Source organism: Nymphaea colorata, chromosome 13 (assembly GCF_008831285.2).
Source record: "Nymphaea colorata isolate Beijing-Zhang1983 chromosome 13, ASM883128v2, whole genome shotgun sequence".
NCBI classification, from domain to species: Eukaryota; Viridiplantae; Streptophyta; class Magnoliopsida; order Nymphaeales; family Nymphaeaceae; genus Nymphaea; species Nymphaea colorata.
The window spans coordinates 11,529,182-11,548,603 of record NC_045150.1 but is presented as its reverse complement, the minus strand read 5'-3'; the positions used below and the strand labels follow the sequence as shown (position 1 = coordinate 11,548,603).

The window sequence follows — 19,422 nt, the reverse complement described above, 5'->3', positions numbered from 1 at the left end:
CCCTTCCACCCTTCTCTTCCTCCTACTGCAATAATTTTCAGTATAATTTGATCCCTCATAATATATATTTGATAACTCTCTCTCTCTTTCTCTCTATCTCTCTCTTCTTCAATTAGCTTTTTCTGCGTTTGCCTTCTTTTCACCAACGATACTTCAGAGAAAAGAACACGCTGAAGCTGCCAATCTCAAAAGAAGTTGCGAACACGCAGCTGCCAATCTCAATCTCAGCACTAAAATGAGATGAAAGATAGGTCATACATGGTTACATTTATAGATCATATAGAGGAAGTGTTAGACGTTATGCAAATCTAGTTGATATAGGCAAGTTGAATCTCTTCAAAGATATCACCGTTTTAAAATCCCTCTTTTCTTTCCTTTTTCTGAGGATGAGATAACACTTGGACGTTATTCACTCTTGTATAAATACTGTAATTTGATTACAATACAATCAATCAATTAAGTTTTCTTCAGTCCATTGTTATCATGGTATTAGATCAATTAAGTTTTCTTCAGTCCATTGTTATCATGGTATTAGAGCTTGGTCGAAGTCGACCAGGGCGAGCACGGGCAGCATCTGCTCGTGCTTGATCTTCCGCAGCGCCAGAGGATTCCGCAACAGAAGTCTTGCTGGTGTTTCCTTGCAGCAGAAACCCTTCTTCCTTTGTTCAACAGAAGTCCTGCGCCCAGCCCTTGTTCTTCTGCTTACCATCACCGGCGTCGGCAACCGTTGGCCTCCATAGTGCTCAGGCAGTGCCCTCTATTCGTTCTGGTTCCAACGAGCCCAAGCTCGACCGGAACCGATGCCTGAGCCGACCGGAATCTCCAGATTTCCGGTCGCCTTCCCTGCAGTGTTCTTCTCCTTCACAACCACTGCCTGCCAACTTCAGAAATTCGCCGTTATTTCCACCGACCATCTCTCACCCCGAGACTGAACAGGAACCATCGTCTCTCCGTTGCGCTTCCAAAGGTCCGGTGCTCGACCGATTCTGACCGGAATTACAGCTTTTCCGGCCGCCTGTCCCTTGTTTCCCCTATTTTGGGCGAGCAGTTTTAACGACTGTTGCTGCGAGAAGTTTTAACGGCTGTTGTTGTGTCCTTGCTTCAGCCGACCTCGTTACAAAACAACAGAATCACCTCGGTTTTTCTCTCCCATTTTGGGAAAACGCCCAATTTCAGGCGACGAAGGAGAAGATCCCCTTGGAAACTGAACAGGCCATTCCAACAGCAGGCAGGCCACCGATCGAGGCGGACGCGAACAGATTTGAGTACCTCTATAAATTGACCTAATGGACTAGATGCAGAGTCTGGCCGGTGGTGGACATTTTCCACAAGAAGGAGTGTCATCTCAACACGGATATGACGAAGACAATCCCTTTCATCTCCATCATTAGGACAATCCTGGTATGGTTCTTGTTTCCCAACCTTTAACTGGTGAAAACTATGAAGTTTGGCATCGTGCTATGACAATGGCTTTGGCAGCCAAGAATAGACTTGGTTTTGTCGATGGTTCTATTCCTAAACCAACATCTCCTAAATCTCTTGTCGTTTCTTGGGAGCGATGCAACAATATAGTTTTGTCTTGGCTGCTGAATTCTCTCCATAAAACCTTGTCGTCAAAAGTGGTTTATGCTAACAACGCAGCGCATGTTTGTATTGAACTTAAAATTCGCTTTTCTCAATCCAATGCTCCTAGGCTTTATCAGATACAAATGCAGATTATTAACTGCAAACAATTGCAGTCCTCCATTTGTGTTTATTATACTCAACTTAAATCTCTATGGGATGAGTATGATTCATATGTTATTTTGCCTACATGTGATTGTGGTGCCATGCGACAAGTTAAGGAGATACATGAACAACAACGTTTGCTTGAATTTTTAATGGAGCTCAATGAAAGCTACAGTGCTATTCACAGCCAAATTCTTCTTATGGAGCCAACGCCTTCTATTCCACGTGCTTATTCTTTGCTTGTTCAAGAAGAGCGTCAACGAGAAGTCCATGTTTCTCTCCCATCTGAAAGTATTTCTGCTGCAGCCATTCAACGACAAAATAATGATAGAGACCTTAATGTTAAGTTTAAAGGCAAACCACGTATGCAATGTGAGCATTGTGGAAGAATGGGGCACACTAAAGCCCGCTGCTATCACATCCATGGTTTTCCTAAGAGGAGCGTCTCTAATTCTCAAAGCCAGCAGCCTAAGGTAAACTCTTCAACTTGTGATGCCCTGTTGCCACTCATTCACCATCAAAATCTCCAACCGGTGGCGTCAACTTGGAGTCAATTCATGGATTTCTTAAACACACAAACTCCCAAAGTTAACATTGCAGGTATGATACTCCAGCCTATAGCTTGTTCTGTTTATTCACCAAGGTGGATTATAGACATCAGAGCCACCCATCATATCGCAAGCTCCATTTCTATTATCTCTTTTCCTATTCCAGCTGATTGTAACCCTGTTAAAATGCTAAATGGATCAACCACACCTATCACTCATAGAGGACAGGTTCGATTAAATCCATTTCTCACGTTGTCCAATGTTCTTTGTGTCCCAACCTTTTCATTTATTCTTATTTCAGTCCCTAAACTTGTCACATAAAATAACTGAGATGTTATTTTTAATGATTGTTGTTGCATTGTTCAGGACCGTCACTTGAAGAGGATGATTGGGCGGGGTAAATTGGAGAATGGCCTATACGTTTTGGAGATTGAGAAACCAGCCGCTGCACATGTGATGTCGGATTCTTCCTTATGGCACTACCGTCTTGGTCATCCTTCATTCTCTAGACTCAAAAATTTATTTAGTTTCTCTTGATTTGTCTCATGTTGATGAACATTGTTCAATTTGTCGCCTTGCCAAACAATCTCGATTACCATTTCCCAATAGTTCAATCTCTACTACCAGATGTTTTCAATTGAATCATTGTGATATTTGGGGAGGCTACCAAACGGATCACTTTCTGGTGCACATTATTTTTTGACTATTGTTGATGATTTTTCTAGATCCACATGGGTATATTTGAGGCGTTACAAACATAAAACTTTTTTTATAATTCAAAATTTTATCTGTATGGTGGAAAATCAGTATCACACAAGGATAAAAAAGCTTCGTAGTAACAATGACCTAGAATTTTTTTCCAATGATATGACACAACTTTTGCAAACCAAGGGCATAGAAAGACAACACTCTTGTGTGGGCACCGCACAACAAAATGGAGTTGTCGAACGAAAGCATAAGGATCTCCTCAACATAGCTCGCACCCTTAGGTTTCAAGCTAAACTTTCTTTGAAATTTTGGGAAGATTGTGTCTTAACTGCAGCATATTTATTAAACCGTTTGCCCACAAAACCATTAAAGGAAAAAACTCCTTTCGAAATTCTTCACGGCAAACATCCAACTTATAATCATATTCGGACATTCTGATGCCTATGCTATGCATATAATATTTCAAATCGTCATAAATTTGATGCTCGTTCGCGAAAATGTGTCTTTATTGGATATCCGTTTGGACAAAGTGCTTATAAACTTAACGATCTTGAAACACATGAAGTCTTTACAAGTCGTGACGTTCATTTTGAAGAACATGAGTTTCCTTTTTCTCGCATCCAAGATAGTGATAGTCGGCTTGTGTTGCCTCTCCCTACACGTGAATCTCTTGAATATGAGTACATGGTTCCTAGTTCTGATTCCATATCTCACGAAACTACCACCATATTGTCACATGAACACTCTTTGTCAACATCACCAAACGAACCTCCACCACCCACTATGCCACAACCTGACTCCAACGATACCACTATTAGTCACCTACCATTAAGGCATTCTACTCGGCAGCGCATGGTACCATCTCGTCTACAAGACTATCGGTGCTTCTACTCTACCTCGCTCAAATCCTCTAATTCGGGTAATGGTACGAACTCTACAACACCAACACATCACCTAATGCACCATTTTCTTCATCTTGATAATTTCTCCCAATGTCACCAAGCCTTTTTAACTACTATTCTCAACAACCGAGAACCGTCTTCTTTTAATGAGGCAATATAGTATCAGAAATGGAGAGATGCTATGGATGCTGAGCTTCAAGTGTTAGAGGCAAACTATACTTGGGAAATCACTTCTCTTCCACCAGGCAAAAAACCCTTTGGTTGTCACTGGGTTTACAAAATCAAGTATAAAGCTGTGACAGACACAAGGTGCGACTTATTGCTAAAGAATATACACAAACCGAAGGTATCAACTACATTGAGACCTTTTCTCCCGTTGCCAAAATTTCGACTATTCGATGCCTTCTATCCATTGCTGCTATTAAAGGGTGGTCTCTTTACCAAGTGAACGTCAATAATGTCTTTCTTCATGGAGATTTGCAAGAAAAAGTCTATATGTCTCTTCCACTTGGTTTTACCCGACAAGGGGAGAACATTGTCTTTCGGCTAAAGAAATCTCTTTATGGGTTGAAACAGTTATCTCAGAATTGATTTTTTAAACTCACTGAGCTCCTTCAACACCTTGATTTTTCTCAATCTAAGGCAGATTACTCCTTGTTCTCTAAGGTCAACAAGAATGGCAGTACTTTTATCGTGATATATGTTGATGACATTATTATTGTAGGGGATAATCAACAAGCCATTGATCAGTTGAAGGTCATCATCAATAGTAAATTTCAATTGAAAGATTTAGGAGAACTTAAATATTTTTTGGGCATTGAAGTTGCAAGATCAAAATGTGGAATTTTTCTTTCTCAAAAGAAATATATAATGGACACTCTCCATGAAGCTGGATATAGTGGGGCCAAACCAGGTGACACACCAATGGAACAACATCTAAAGGTAGATGATGAAAAAGGTCAACTGTTAGAAGACCCTACTTTCTTCAAAAAAATTGTTAGTCGTCTAGTCTATTTGACCATCACACGACCGGATATTCTTCATAGTGTCCATATTTTAAGTCAGTTCATGGCACACCCAAGAACCACTCACTTGGAAATGGCCTTTCGCATCCTTCGATATATTAAATCATCTCCTGGACACGGTATTCTTTTATCATCTAATAGCAACATTGTTGTTAAAGGATTTTGTGACTCGGATTGGGCCTCATGGCCAATGACAAGGAGATCAACTTCTGGATTTTGCATATTTATGGGAGACAACCCAATATCATGGAATGTCAAGAAGCAATCCACTATATCAAGGTCTTCAGCAGAAGCAGAGTATAGAGCTATGGCTCTAGCCGCTTGTGAAATGACTTGGATAAAATATATTCTCAAAGATTTTGGAATCATTCATGAGTAGCCTATGGAGTTACATTGTGACAATAATGCAGCAATACATATAGCTGCAAACCCGGTGTTTCATGAAAGGACTAAGCATATAGAGATCGACTGTCATGTTGTTCGCGAGAAAATCCAAAGTAAAGAAATCTGCACCAAACACGTAAACTCTGGAAATCAAGTTGCTGATATCTTTACAAAGCCTTTAGCAAAGGAATCATTTTTCAAATTAAAAGGTATGTTGGCCTTAATTGACCCAGGAGCTCCAACTTGAAGGGGAGTGTTAGACGTTATGCAAATCTAGTCGATATAGGCAAGTTGAATCTCTCCAAAGATCTCACCGTTGTAAAATCCCTCTTTTCTTTCCTTTTTCTGAGGATGAGATAACGCTTGGACATTATGCTCACTCTTGTATAAATACTGTAATTTGATTACAATACAATCAATCAATTAAGTTTTCTTCAGTCCATTGTTTATCAGGGAGAGAGAGGGAGAGAGAGAGAGAAAGAAGGTGAGGCATGCCGGACATGCCCGGCATAACTACTAAGGTTGGCATGCCCGGCACGCCTCATCTACTCACCTACCGATCGGATGTTATTTCTTAAATCCAAATTGGATTATATTTTTTTGCTTTTTTTAGTATACGGTCCTTAAATAGTTAACTATATTTTTTATGTAAACTTGTAGTGGGTCAAATGATAAATTTACCTATCGAACACTTGAGTTCAAAGAACTAAACATATACACCTCTTGTTTTTCCTTAGCTAAAGGATTTAAGTGCGGTTCCAACAATATTGAAAAGTTGGGTGCGCTTATCAATTACAAAAAATAAGGGCATGCATGGTTGATGGTAATCAATTTTAGAACACCAAGCTCTCAAAGAGATTTGAAGTGTTCACATAGTAAGATGAGCCACCTCCGGCCCAGGTGCGTTGTGCTGCTTCTTGCAGCTCTGCGGACCTCTTTCGTACATCCAAACTCTCATTTGTGGGCACCGTAAGCTGCTTGACCGATCTCTCGATCTTCTCGGCCGGCAGCACCTCGTCAGCTGCTCCCCACTCCCAAACCACCACCCCCATCTTCAACACATCAGTGTGGCTTATGTGGGGCAAGCATATGCTCTACAGAGCTCATTCTCTAAAAGTTTAAATTAGTGGTTGAATTTGGGTGAATCGAGTCCAGTTAAATAAGAGAGTAGTACGAGACCTAGGTTACTAGTGACCTCATAGCCAATCAAAAATTTGTTAACTATAAACTCAATGTTCCATGAAAAATTTTTTTGCTTTATCTTGAATAATAAAAAAAAAACAATTTTGGATTCTTAAGGATGAAGAGCATTAATCTGTAATAAACTAAATTATATGTCGAAACACCAATACTTATAGCGTTCTTTGGCGTTTTTAAAATCTCAACCCAAACCCAAATCTGAATGGTGACTACATTGAAATTTCATCAAGTGTTATAGTTTGTGATTGACCCCAAATGTTGGCACATCATGTAATCCACTCATGTCGTCCAGAAAAAATTATGATCTCTTCCACCCTTTTTGGTGATACTTATCCAGCCGAACTGAGTAATAATTTGAATTTAAGAAATGATGTCTAATTGACTTTATGTTTGAATTCAATTTTACGTAAATGTCCCATCAACATTACTGGATAATTTCCCTCTCTTTCTCTCTATCTCTCTCTCTCTCTCTCTCTCTCTATATATATATATATATATATATATACACATTGTTAACTCATGTGAATTCCAATGGCTTTGGCCTGCACTTTAACTGTTGAAATTTATAAGCTATTCCCAGGGCTTTGGTTGTTGATATATATATATATATATATATAAGGTTTCCCAACGGCTTTGGATGTGGGACATTTCAAGGAATTCCTACATAGGTTAGGTTGGCAAAGTAAAGAGAACATCACCCAAAACTATAGCCGTTGAGGGTTCTTTACCAACCGCCCCACAATGGTCATTGGCAGTGGTGGAGCTAAGATTTTTTTTTTTTTTTTTTTATTAAATAGCAATTTTTTACTAAATAGCAATTGAGTTGGCGACATAAGTTTGATGTGGGCATCACATCTAATTTTTGAGTCATGACAATATGATCTGAAAACTCTATAATAAGTTTTTTTGTTGGGTTGATGTGGGTAAATGTTCACACTAGCCAACAAGCATCTCTGCCACTGGGCTGCTATCAATGCGGTGCGCCTCTTAGATGTCTGACGCTTTAGATGTTGACACTGAACACTAACTAATGTTTGATCTATGAGATATGCACCTACTACATAAAAAATTGGATGCAGCCTGTAAAGAAAGATTCCAAAACCTTCTTCCACTCAAACGACAACTAGCTAAAAATATGTATGAGATGGGCAACCTGCGTACAAAGTATTAGGGTTTAGAATTCACAGTTTCGGATGAGTTTCATATGGGATCGCAGACATGCAAAGTGCAACATTGCTTGAATTGTAACCGACAAAAAATATTTGGTATTTTCTTGACTATATTGATCATCGTCACAAAAAATGCGTTAAAATGTCATAAAATAAGTCAGTCGAGTAAAAAAGCAAAAAAGATTTTTTTAAAACACCAAATAAAAAAAACATATTTTGTTGTTTTGTTTATTTTAACAGTTTTTTATGTTTTTTTATTCTCAAACTGCTTATTTCTATTTTCTAATTTTTATTTTTTGGCTATTCACTTCCATTTTGTTGTTGGTTACTAATTTCATATTTATTTTATTTTTCTTAATTTTTAGATTTTTTTTAATTTTAAAACTTACGGTGTTTTTCTTGATTTTCTTCTTCTTTGAAAGCTTGTCGTATTATACTAAAAAAAACTCACCATTTAAAATGCAAAAACAACAGTTGTAACTATTATATAGACTAGTCAACCATTAAATTCTTGTCGATGTTAGGTATCATTTGCCAGTAAGGATACTGAGTGAATATCCCATTGTCCTGTCCTAAAGAAATGGAAAATATTCATAAAATGCTTTGAAGTATATTTATAGATCATTAGAATCTACCATATTCTTTGGGGCTCATGGGTAATATCCTTTGTGGCCGATGCTGCTCAATGACCATTTGGAGTTAACTATTGAAATTAGTGGCGGACTATTAAATACATGCTCCAATGTGGTTATGTGGGGAGGCATTTTTGTTTGCTTAAACGGCAATTATCACCTTTCCACATTTATCCTTTTATGAGGCAGTATTGACTCTTTCTTATTTCAGGCATTTTGGTCATTTGGCATCCCGGCATTGAGTTCAAGCGCTCGAACATTAAATTTGTTTCAGCGTATGGTCTCTTTGACAATGGTAAGTGAGACAAAGTCTTGCTTTCTTACTACGTTTCATATAAGATTTGGATTAGTACAAGCGACAGTTGTAAAGCAAATGGGCCTCGTTGGGCAACTGCCCACACAGACCCATTGGTGCTAAAGTAAGAACGAGGCTCGACTGAGTCCAGCCTGTGAGTCATTAGACCATGCCAGCTTTGGCCACTGTTTAGAGAATATATCTGCTGGATGCTTCTTCCTAAACCGCACTTAATTCTCTTTAGTTGAAAATTTATCTCCACCAATGCTCCAACTTTTTTTAAAAATTTCCTTGTTCTAAGGCAATTACTAAAAAAAACGTGAAAAAGCAGCAGTCAGGGAAGCAGGGACACTTTGCACTTATCTCACCAACTTGTCCCATTTTTTTTTAGCAAATTCATGACACATTCCATAATGTCTTTGATGCCAAACACCCTCTTGTGGACGTTCAAGAGGTGATGTCAGTGAAGATGGACTTTTGCCAACGTCTACCCCCAAATGTCGATCAACAACGGCCTTCATCGACCCGTGTAGGGTACATGTCGTTGAAAAGCTATTTTTAGCGATGGCTGTGAAGTGGATGTCAATAAAAGTATATTTTTCAACGACATGTTAACTTGTTTTCTTAATGTTCATTGTATGCATGTGGACATTGCCAAACTTTACACGATTTTCACTACAGTGATGACATTAGTAGGAGAGCAATTTTTGTTCTTATTTTTATGTCATAGCACTGTGGACATATACATATGCTTTAACTTTGGTTATTACATTTTTGTAACTTAGAACTTTATTTATTCAGTTGCGGTGTAAAATAACTTCTAACATTTGTTATATATATTTGTTTAGTTATGAACACATAATTGTTTGATAGCTTTATTGTAAGCAAGTTTATATTTGCATATCTATTTTCCATTTTTGGCAGTGGCAGACGAAGGGAACAAAAATTAACAACTTTTTAGTGACGTTTCAAAAAAAAAAGTCAGTTAAAGTATTATTGACGTCCAAGTATGTGCCGATAAAAAAAAAATTATCAACGTCCAGCCACCTGTCTATAAAAATCTTTACCGACATCTGTTGGAATGTTGATAAAAAAATTTATCGACATCTAGGGTGTCTTGATAAAAATTTTTAACGACGTCCAACATGATGAACGTTTTACCAACGTCCACCAGTCGGTAATAATCTATTTAACTAAGTTTAGGATGCATCGGTGACGATTTCTACATCAACACCCACACCGACGCATGCCGTGGAAGTGTCTATGAAAGTTTACACCGTCATTTTCTTCAACGAAGGCCGATGTAGGAGGCGATAAAAACTTTTTACCTATGTTTACTCTCTTGTTAACAAAGTTTTCCGGCTGTCTGTGAATCTACTTTTTGTTTTGGGTACAATATATTTCTTTGTGCAGTACTTGAAATCAAGTAAAAGAAAGTCAATGGCAGAGACTGGTATACACTCAGAAAGCACATTGCAAAGAATCGAATTAGGTGCTGAACAGACTGAAGTCCACAAACAGACAGACTCTACATTTGGCGAAATCTTGTTTGGCTACGGCCCACATGCAGCAGAGAGTATGTAACAAAAGAAAAGTTCTGCTTGTTGGGGTTCCCTTTTCAATCTGCAGATTGTCTAATGGAAAACTGTCAGGCTAGGAGTAGTACTGGTGGGCCGGAGAATCCTTTAATAATAGAAAAAGAGCCATTCCTCACGTCAATGTGAAGTTCTCTCATGGACTTAGGCAAACAAGAAGCAAAGTCTTGGTAGATTTAGAGAGGGAGATCAGTAGAGACGGTGGTAGCCATTAATGGAGGTAAGTGGAAGAGATCGGAGGGAGGGGATGAAGGCAGTGCTGTACATGGTGGTGGTGCATGTAATAGTTGCAGGAATGAACATCCTCTACAAGCTTTCCGTAGATGGAGGGCGGATGAGCCTCCGCGTCCTCGTCGCTTACCGGTACATGTTTGGAGCTGCCTTCCTCTGCCTTCTTGCCTTCTTCTTGCAGAGGTATGCTTGCTATCTATTTTAGAGAAATGCACAGATCTTCTAGTCTAGAGGAGGAGGATCTGGATGTATATATACCTTGGAATTTAAACCCTTTATCTGGCGCACCACTTATAAGCTGATGTGCATGCAATTGTTAGCGTTTCAAAGAGCAACTTTGTAGATTTACATACAATTTTGGGAGTCGGTACAGTTATTATTGTGCCAAGGAGAATTCTGCCCATTTTAGATGGGGACTCCAATCAGACTTTTGAGTTGAAGGAGGTCAGGAATTCAACACCAATATGCCTGATCTTCGTTAGCATTGAAGAAGCACCACTCCAAGTCCGCTCAAGTACTAGTTAGACCACGGTGGCGGAGCTACGTGTTTGCAGGTGTGGGCAACTGCCCACACCAGCATCACAAAATTTCTTTATTTTCATATAAAGGCTTTCAAATATTTGAAGCTACCCCTCAAGGTACGGAAGCTTTTGGTTAGTGGCCCTCAGCACAAATTTTTTTGGTTCCACTACCGCTTAGACCACACTAGGTATAACAAACACATGAATGTTTTATGATCTTTATTTAGAATGTTATCTGGGTGTGGAGATGTACGAGCATTTTGATTGAACACCCTCTTTTTTCTATTAAGCGCATGAATATTGACATGGAATTGTAATTGTTGTTATATGATTGATGCATTCAGGAAGACCCGGACAAGGCTTACATGTTTTATACTTGGCCAGGCCTTCTGTTGTGCAATTTTCGGGTGAGTATGTGTGTGTGGGGGGTAATGTGCTTATTATGTCTAACCAATATTTTTTTACTAAGGTTGTGTTTGTTTCACCATGGAACTCAAATCTCAAATCCATGGACTTAAGGTCAGACTCTTCCCATCAACAATCCGACCTTCAATTCATAGTTTTTAACATGTAGCATAGATTCAAAAACCAAAATCCATGTTATTGAGATCTTCAATTTGTTTAAACTGAAAATTTCCCAAAACACATCTTTTTATGCAACCTCAAATTTAAAATCCAAGTTATCAAACCCAACCTAAGTTTGAGAGAAAAAAGGTAGTTGTTGCGGACTTATTAATTTTCTATATATATATATATAGTTCAAAAACCAAAATCCATGTTATTGAGATCTTCAGTTTGTTTAAACTGAAAATTTCCCAAAACACATCTTTTTATGTTGCCTCAAATTTAAGTTCCAAGTTATCAAACCCAACCTAAGTTTGAGAGAAAAAAGGTAATTGTTGTGGACTTATTAATTTTCTATATATATATATATATAATTTAAGATCCAAGTTATCAAACCCAACCTAAGTTTGAGAGAAAAAGGTAATTGTTGCGGACTTATTAATTTTCTATATATATATATATATATATATCACACTTTTGCTGTTTAGAATCAATGAGAAGGGCTGACGCTTGCAATTGCTCCTCAGGGCATCGCTCAACCAAAATCTCTACATCGCCGCTATGAAAATGACTTAAGCGACGTTGGCCGTTGCAATGACCAACCTCCTCCCTGCCTTCACATTCATTTTGGCTGCCATGTTCCGGTAACTTCACTTTTCGTGTGCATGATACAGAGAGAGAGAGAGAGAGAGAGAGAGAGAGAGAGAGGGATATTGTTCATGTATTTTAAATTGAAGACTAGTGAAACTTAACTTGGAGAAAGAGATTTTCAGATATTTTGAACTTATTGACGAAGTTTGACCTGTTTGGCAGACAAGAGGGAGATAAAGAAGTTAATCGATAACAATGAAATACAATTGCCGAAGTAGATGACAAGCTTCCACCAAAAGTTACCAGGTCGTCGTCAGTTCAATTTTCATGAGTACTATTCATCTTGTCTGTGGTGACATAAAGTCTAAAAGAAAGACTGGTAAATGCATTTAAAAGAGCACATAAAGAAATTAGAAAAGGGGTCACAAAAATATGGAATCTATATCTAAGAAATACAATACAAATAGTCATTACTTCTTTAAAAATCTAATTAAAAATTTGCAATCATACAAGTAATAAAAGAAATGGCAACACATATTTGATTGACATTTAAAGATGTAGTAAAGGTTATCACTAAAATCTCCTAGCATCCTTAGGAAAGCCTAACAGATTCCCAAGCCAGGTCTTTAAAATAGAAAACTCCAAAAAAATTATCACAGCAAAATATTTAGAAACATGAAACATTTAATCAAGATAAATCATATTTATAAAAAATGCAAACAAGAGAATTGAAACTTAACCAAATCAATAGAGTTACAAATTTGTGTTTATGCACTCCTCCAATGATAAAAGAAAGAAGAAAAGGGGAAAGCATAAAAAGGGAGTGCCATATTGGCGAGCATCCTTTTGTGCTCATCTTAAGCATGTGACTGCAAAAGATTACGTAATACTGAAATCAACATTTTCAAACAAAAAAACTGATAAAAATCTTTTGACGCAATCTTGCTTTCAAGGGTTGCTGTTATTAGCATATGCGAAACATAATGCAGAAAATGAAAACAGATAGAAGAGAACAGAGCAGTGTTCAACGACAAACCTAAACAAGTTATTAAGCATGAGTACTATTCATTTACCAGTCTAATTTCTTTATGTGCTCTTTTAAATGCATTTACCCCTTTTAAAAGCTCCAGCTGTGGTCATTCCACACCCACCTACTGCACCATCACCCCAACCAACATCAGTCCAGCAACCACGCGGTGGGCTCAATGCTGGCCATGGCGAACACATATGGCTTATAATCCAGGTGATTAGCTTAATCACTGTTGCATCCTAAAACTAGGACTAATTTCCAATTCTTGTGTTCAATTTATGTGATAGGTTTTGTACACAGGCTAAGATGAGCAAGAGATATCCGCACCCTTACTCGAGCTCAGCCCTCTTGAACCTGTTTGCAGCCATTCAATCTACATGTGTTGCCGCTATCACAGATCGGGATCCATCTGCATGGGAGCTTCGTTGGGATGTTAACCTTTTGACGATCATCTACACGGTACATGGTTTCAATTGTGTCTATATATATATATATATATATATATATATATATATATATATATATATATATATATATATATATATATATATATAGAGAGAGAGAGAGAGAGAACTTGGTTAGGACGTTGACCTTTTGACGGTCATCTACATGGTACATGGTTTCAATTGTGCCTGTGTGTGTTTCATATATATATATATATATATATATATTATATATATATATATATATATATATATATATATATATATATATATATATATAGAGAGAGAGAGAGAGAGGGGGAGAGAGAGAGAGAAAAGCTGAAATCCTCTGGCCGTCCATGCAATGCATCGAACTTTGTGCTGTGAGACAGTGAGAGGAATCCAGAAATCTAGAGAGAGAAGATAAGTGCTATACCTTGGGTACTAGACTCACCCAGAAGATTCAGAGACGTACTTTCTACATTGCCGGTTCAGAAAGAAATAAAGATAAAATGTTGTGAATTAATATTTAGACGATAATGGCATCTCATTTTTGGTCAAGTGAGTACTAATGGCATTTTGTTGTCAAGTGAGAGACATACAATTTGTTGTCAAGGTCAATTCTTGGTGTAAGACTCATCACTTGTCAATAATTAGTGTAAGAATTTCTCACTGATCAGGTGCTATCAGTCAAATTCGTGTAATGCACCCCCAAAATTTGCCACCCTTAAGGGAAAAATAAAATAAAATCATGATGATCATAACTTATAGTCAGGGCAAGGCCTTAGCCGATAAAAGGCCCAATTTATTTGAGATCGTGAGTCTGAGGTTCTTTAATCGTGCGTCCCATGCATTGCTTCAGGCGACACCATTGCAAAGCAGACTAGAAGCCAAGAAAGCTGGTGATGAAGCTATGACATATATTTATAAGATTCTAATGAATTCCATAAGAAACAAATTTTTCTCATTTTCAATGATCTGTTAGTACCTATATATATAATCGATCACGTCTGAAATACAAGACGCATTTCCTTAATTTTCTCTTTGTTCATTCTTATTGATGTTACCGGAATTTCACACCATCGTCTATACTGACTTCTTTTCTGCAACAGGGTGAAACTGTGTTTTGACAAGCAGGCTGCAGAATTTGACTAAAAACAAGAAGGTTTTGACAAGGGTGCCATAGGGAGCGAGTGATCAAAATCTACTAGATCAGCACCAAAAGAGAAAGACTAAAGACTAACCAAAATCTACGTTTTATTGGATCTCCCTGTAACTAAGGATACTCTCTCCCTCGTGACGAATGAAAGGAGAGATTTCTGTCGTGAACATAGGCACTTTTCTGCCGAACCACATTGACTCTTGCTTTTGTTCTCTCTTCTTTCTTGCTATCTTGCTTTTAACTAGGGACCGTCCTTCGATATGTGGCCGCTGTAGCTAATCAACCCCTTTTGCCCAAGAGATTTGGATTTGGCCCAATTTAAATAATATTTAAATTCTTACACCTACCCATTTCTCTCTCCCACCACCTCTTGTATAATGTATAGGAAAGAGAGAGAGAGAGAGAACCCGTGACAACCATTTTATACCAACTGATCAATCTTAAGTTAACTTATACCGTATCAAAACTAAGTAATAGTAGCTAGATAATGAAGTAAGCAGGTGGAATATAAATTCATCGGTGTCATCACAACACGTGCTCCACCTGAACAAATTTTCAATTTTACTGCATGATTCATTGCTGTTACCATGACTTCTCATATTTTTCAGTTCCCGTATCTGACAATATGTGAACTTATTTTTTAACTTGTTCAGAATTGAGAGTTAATGTTCCATTTTATTATATTCCAAACTTCACATAAAGAAATAAAATTCTAGCTTTACTGATGTTATTTTATAAAGATATATATGAAAAATATCGAAACTTAATTATATTTCAAGGAACTGAAATAACCCTCATATGAAGCAATGGGTCTCCATTAAGGAAACTCATTTAATTCCTCCTTTGAGGGGTATTTCAGTCCCTTGAAAACACAAATGCATTTTTATATTTTTTTATCTTAATCTTCGATATTTTTGTAAAAACAATGGCCCACATAATTCCCATCAAATATTACATATGATCTCTCTCTCTCTCTCTCTCTCTCTCTCCACACACCACACACACACACACACAACTGACCAACATCTATGTTGGATGGTTTTTTTATATTTTGTGACGCTAAAAGCAGTTGCAAATGGTGCATTCCATGATACCAGTTGATTGAGTAATATATATATACATATATATATACATATATATATATATATATGATTATTAAGATTGTTCAAAATGGTCCCTAGATTCTGTATGTGTAGAGAATGGTGACTTATATTTTTCCCCTTTTTTTATGAGCTTGCAGGGCATACTGGTATCATGCTTGGTTGTGGCTCTCATTTCATGGGCTATTCAGATGAGAGGACCACTGTTTGTCTCAGCTTTCAACCCCTTGTCCCTTGTCATTGTTGCCTTTTTTGGGTCCATGTTTCTTGATGAGGCTCTTCATCTAGGAAGGTAAAATGGCACTCAAAACGCACTTAAAGGTTGGAAAGAAAATGAAACTTTCTTAGTCATTACCAAGACAGTGTATATAATGTATGGTTATATATTATATTATTTAGTTCCAGTTATATATAATATATGGAACGTCCAATAACATAAAGTTCCCAAGATGTAGAATGGAAATTTGAAACGATATACAGTAAGCAGCAGAAACACCTTGTGGTTTCAGTGTGGTTGGTGCTGGATTGATCATCTTGGGTCTGTACACTGTGCTGTGGGGCAAAGGGAAAGAGGTGAAGGAACTTATCCAGCTTCAGGCACACAGATCTGCTGCAGAAGCAACTAAACTGGATTCAGATGGTTTGCACTCGAACCTGGCAGGTGCAGGCATTGGTGCGGATCAAGTGCCAAAGCACAGCATAAAAGAAGATCAGATAGACAGTGTTCAGTTGTAGCTAATTGAGTCAGGAGCATGCTGCTTTCACAGCCAGTTTTTCCATGCACTTAAGAAGAGTCCAGCATTAAGCATTAGCATGTAAGGAAAGTGATGCTAAACAAGAGTTATAAATGAGCCAATATCTTGTTTGCAATCACTTATGTGCACACAGAGAAATCTAGTCTGTTCATGATCAAGGATGTCACTGGATATTGAATCTGAATTGGTTGACCACATTTGGAAGAGCAAATGAGCATATGCCCTGGTTTGGATTTCCTTTCTGAGGTTTTACCGTTGAAACTGATCCTTGGATTTTGTATATATATATATATATATTACCCGACAAAATGGGTGAGGACAACAAGCAGACTTTTTGAATTTGTGTTAAAAAGTGTACTAAACAAAATGTGAACCAAATAATGTGTTTGTAAACACTAATTTAATGTAAATTATGCTTCAATTCAAGTTATTTTTGTCAAAATATTGAACTTTCTAATACCAAAATTCATTTTTAGATTATTAAAAAACCATGATTAAAGTAAAAAAGTGATTAACTAACTTAATATTTTGTTTTCTCAAAATCACTAAGATCATATCCATAAGGTTCGATTGAAAAAAAAAAACCTTGGATAATTAGTTTTAATGGGTCTGGGTTTTGTCGCTTACCCAAGTGGTCTCATGTGTGTGTGTGTGTGTGTGTATAAACATACACACACCCATACCATGTGTGTGTGTGTGTGTATATAAACATACACACACCCACACCAGATGCTTTGCATAGTATGGGTTATTTTAATTTTAGCATTTGTTTAATTTTTTTTGTAACTTTGGCTATATGGATGTGACCTAAGGAATTTGATTAATGGGAGCTTATTGTTTGATGCCTACTTTATAGTTGGGTTCTTCAAGCATCATATTCTTTATTAGGGGCATGTTTCCAGGGGTTTATTCCTGTCAAGAGTACTTTGCGTTTAAATTAAAGAGAAAAGGATGGTTCACTTAGCTATCAGTGGAGGATAGGATCAGGAACCAACTAATCACCATGAGAAAGGAACGATAATCTTCCACAGGGCTTGGCGATCGAATGATTAGTGTTTTTCTTATACATATGCATTGATGTGCATTGCAGATGTGCTAAGTTTCTCGAATCGAATTGACGACAAGTTCAATTTACAGATCGATAAGGGGTGCCACATGTCACAATGTAAAATATTTTGGTTTTTCCATTGTTATTGTTTAATTTTTCTTTTAAGTGTAAGGATATATACTTTTTTTTGGCCGATTCACAACCTGTTCAAGCGAGCCGCTGGAATGGCCGGTTCGTTAGTCCACCCTCCATAAAATTTGGAACAAATAAAAGCGCAATAGGTTGAATGCACGGCTGTGACAAAGCATAAAATTAGATTATGTTCTTTTGTTCAACATATATGATGGCTCTTTAATTATGCGGGAATCGCTGTCTCCTATTTGATGGTTGTGACTGTAAATTAGCGGCCCATTGCAAAGTGGTTCTTTGATACTTTATGAAAAAGTGTCAAATTAAGCACTTCAGATTCGTTTTAAGATTCTGATCTCTAGCAGTGCTGTATGTGTCACACAGTATTGTTTATCTTCTATTTTGTTGTCATTGATCCTACATGGTTGTGACCCTAAATAACAGTAAGTGGGGACCAACACTAAAAGTTCTAAATAAGTTGACGAAACTCAATCAAGTTCGAATTAATTGTGCTTCCGTTCTATCTTCATTTTAATGTTTTTTATATGTTTTTAAACAAATAATTCCTGCTTTACAGGAATTGTTGTTACTGCTGTTTTTCCATATGTTTTTGTTTGTATTTGTCAAACAGTACCAACAGCTATTAGCCCTTCTGGTAAAAACTTTAAAAAAATGGATAAAATAAACCTTCTGGTAGAAACTTAAAAAAAAATGATAAAATAATAATTTGCCTCTTTGAAAAACAAAAAGCAGTTTTACAAGAGGAAAATTAGATTTGGAACCCTCTACTTCAAACTCAAATTTTCACGTCATTCCTTAACAATAAACCATGCTCAAGATGTGATCAATGTGTTTTGAAAACTAAAACTTAACATAAAAAATGTGTTTATTATTGAAAATAAGTAGTTACTATGCCTTCATATACCATATTTAATGGGAATGATTTGAATTGAAAATTATTTTAGATGGTGAAGATTAAATTGAAAATATGGAAATAAAGTATTTTTTTCAAAGGACTGAAATACTTCTCAAAAGAAACAAGTGTCTTTAATTATTAAAATATATATGTACGTATATGATACATATATGAGTATAATTGGAAGCAGTCTCATATTTTAACCATTGCTTCATTAATTTCTATAGATTAATTTGTTATAGTTCAAATGGGTTTTTAAAAAAGTCACACTATCCTTGAAGGGGTTAGTGCGATGGATAGAGAAGGGGCTATATAGGCAGCTAGTCTTCATTTCGAGTTCCTATGAAGTCAACTCCTTTTGCTACAAAAAGAGGATAAACAATATACAAGTTAAAACATAGCGAGAGTATCATCCAAGGTAGTACTGAAAGCCAGTGCATGATTTTCTACAGAGATCAAAGAAGTGTGGATCGGTTGTCAAGCCTGGAGATAGGATGAAATACTTTTCCTACTAACCCTCAAAAAATCATACTCTTTACAAGTTAATAACAAGCATGGTTTTTATTTTTACAACAACGTAAATGCTATGCTTTTTTACTTTTATGTCTCTACATACTACAAGTTGCATATGCACAGGGGCGGAGGCAGTGACCTTGGCCCATTCAATTTTTAAAAAAATAAAAAATTTATATGTAAATTTCCATTCAATTCAACGTATATATTGAAAAATACTATTTCAACCTTTGTTAAGATTTAGAAACTATAGT

The 19,422-nt window shown here is 37.0% G+C and overlaps 2 protein-coding genes and 1 pseudogene across 2 annotated transcripts; all 3 read left to right on the top strand.

The window, feature by feature from the left end:
- Window positions 1-1,636: 1,636 nt before the first annotated feature.
- LOC116266877 (uncharacterized) lies at window positions 1,637-2,928 on the top strand. The gene is made up of 2 exons (XM_031648321.1): window positions 1,637-2,201; window positions 2,643-2,928. The coding sequence occupies exons 1-2, from the start codon at window positions 1,710-1,712 to the stop codon at window positions 2,811-2,813; spliced, it is 663 nt and encodes a 220-aa protein (XP_031504181.1). The 5' UTR covers window positions 1,637-1,709; the 3' UTR covers window positions 2,814-2,928.
- Window positions 2,929-10,238: 7,310 nt separating this feature from the next.
- On the top strand, window positions 10,239-12,396 carry LOC116266878 (WAT1-related protein At1g09380-like). The gene is made up of 4 exons (XM_031648322.1): window positions 10,239-10,600; window positions 11,283-11,345; window positions 12,030-12,146; window positions 12,316-12,396. Exons 1-3 carry the CDS (start codon window positions 10,401-10,403, stop codon window positions 12,076-12,078), a joined length of 312 nt encoding a protein of 103 aa, XP_031504182.1. The 5' UTR covers window positions 10,239-10,400; the 3' UTR covers window positions 12,079-12,146; window positions 12,316-12,396.
- LOC116266673 (WAT1-related protein At1g68170-like) lies at window positions 12,082-16,542 on the top strand (annotated as a pseudogene).
- Window positions 16,543-19,422: the final 2,880 nt, after the last annotated feature.

Coding starts and splice junctions, on each gene's coding strand:
- LOC116266877 (XM_031648321.1), top strand. CDS start 1,710: ATGCAGATTATTAACTGCAAACAATTGCAGTCCTCCATTTGTGTTTAT. Junction 2,202..2,642: donor CTCAAAGCCAGCAGCCTAAG/GTAAACTCTTCA, acceptor TGCATTGTTCAG/GACCGTCACTTGAAGAGGAT.
- LOC116266878 (XM_031648322.1), top strand. CDS start 10,401: ATGGAGGTAAGTGGAAGAGATCGGAGGGAGGGGATGAAGGCAGTGCTG. Junction 10,601..11,282: donor CTTGCCTTCTTCTTGCAGAG/GTATGCTTGCTA, acceptor TGATGCATTCAG/GAAGACCCGGACAAGGCTTA. Junction 11,346..12,029: donor TTCTGTTGTGCAATTTTCGG/GTGAGTATGTGT, acceptor ATTGCTCCTCAG/GGCATCGCTCAACCAAAATC.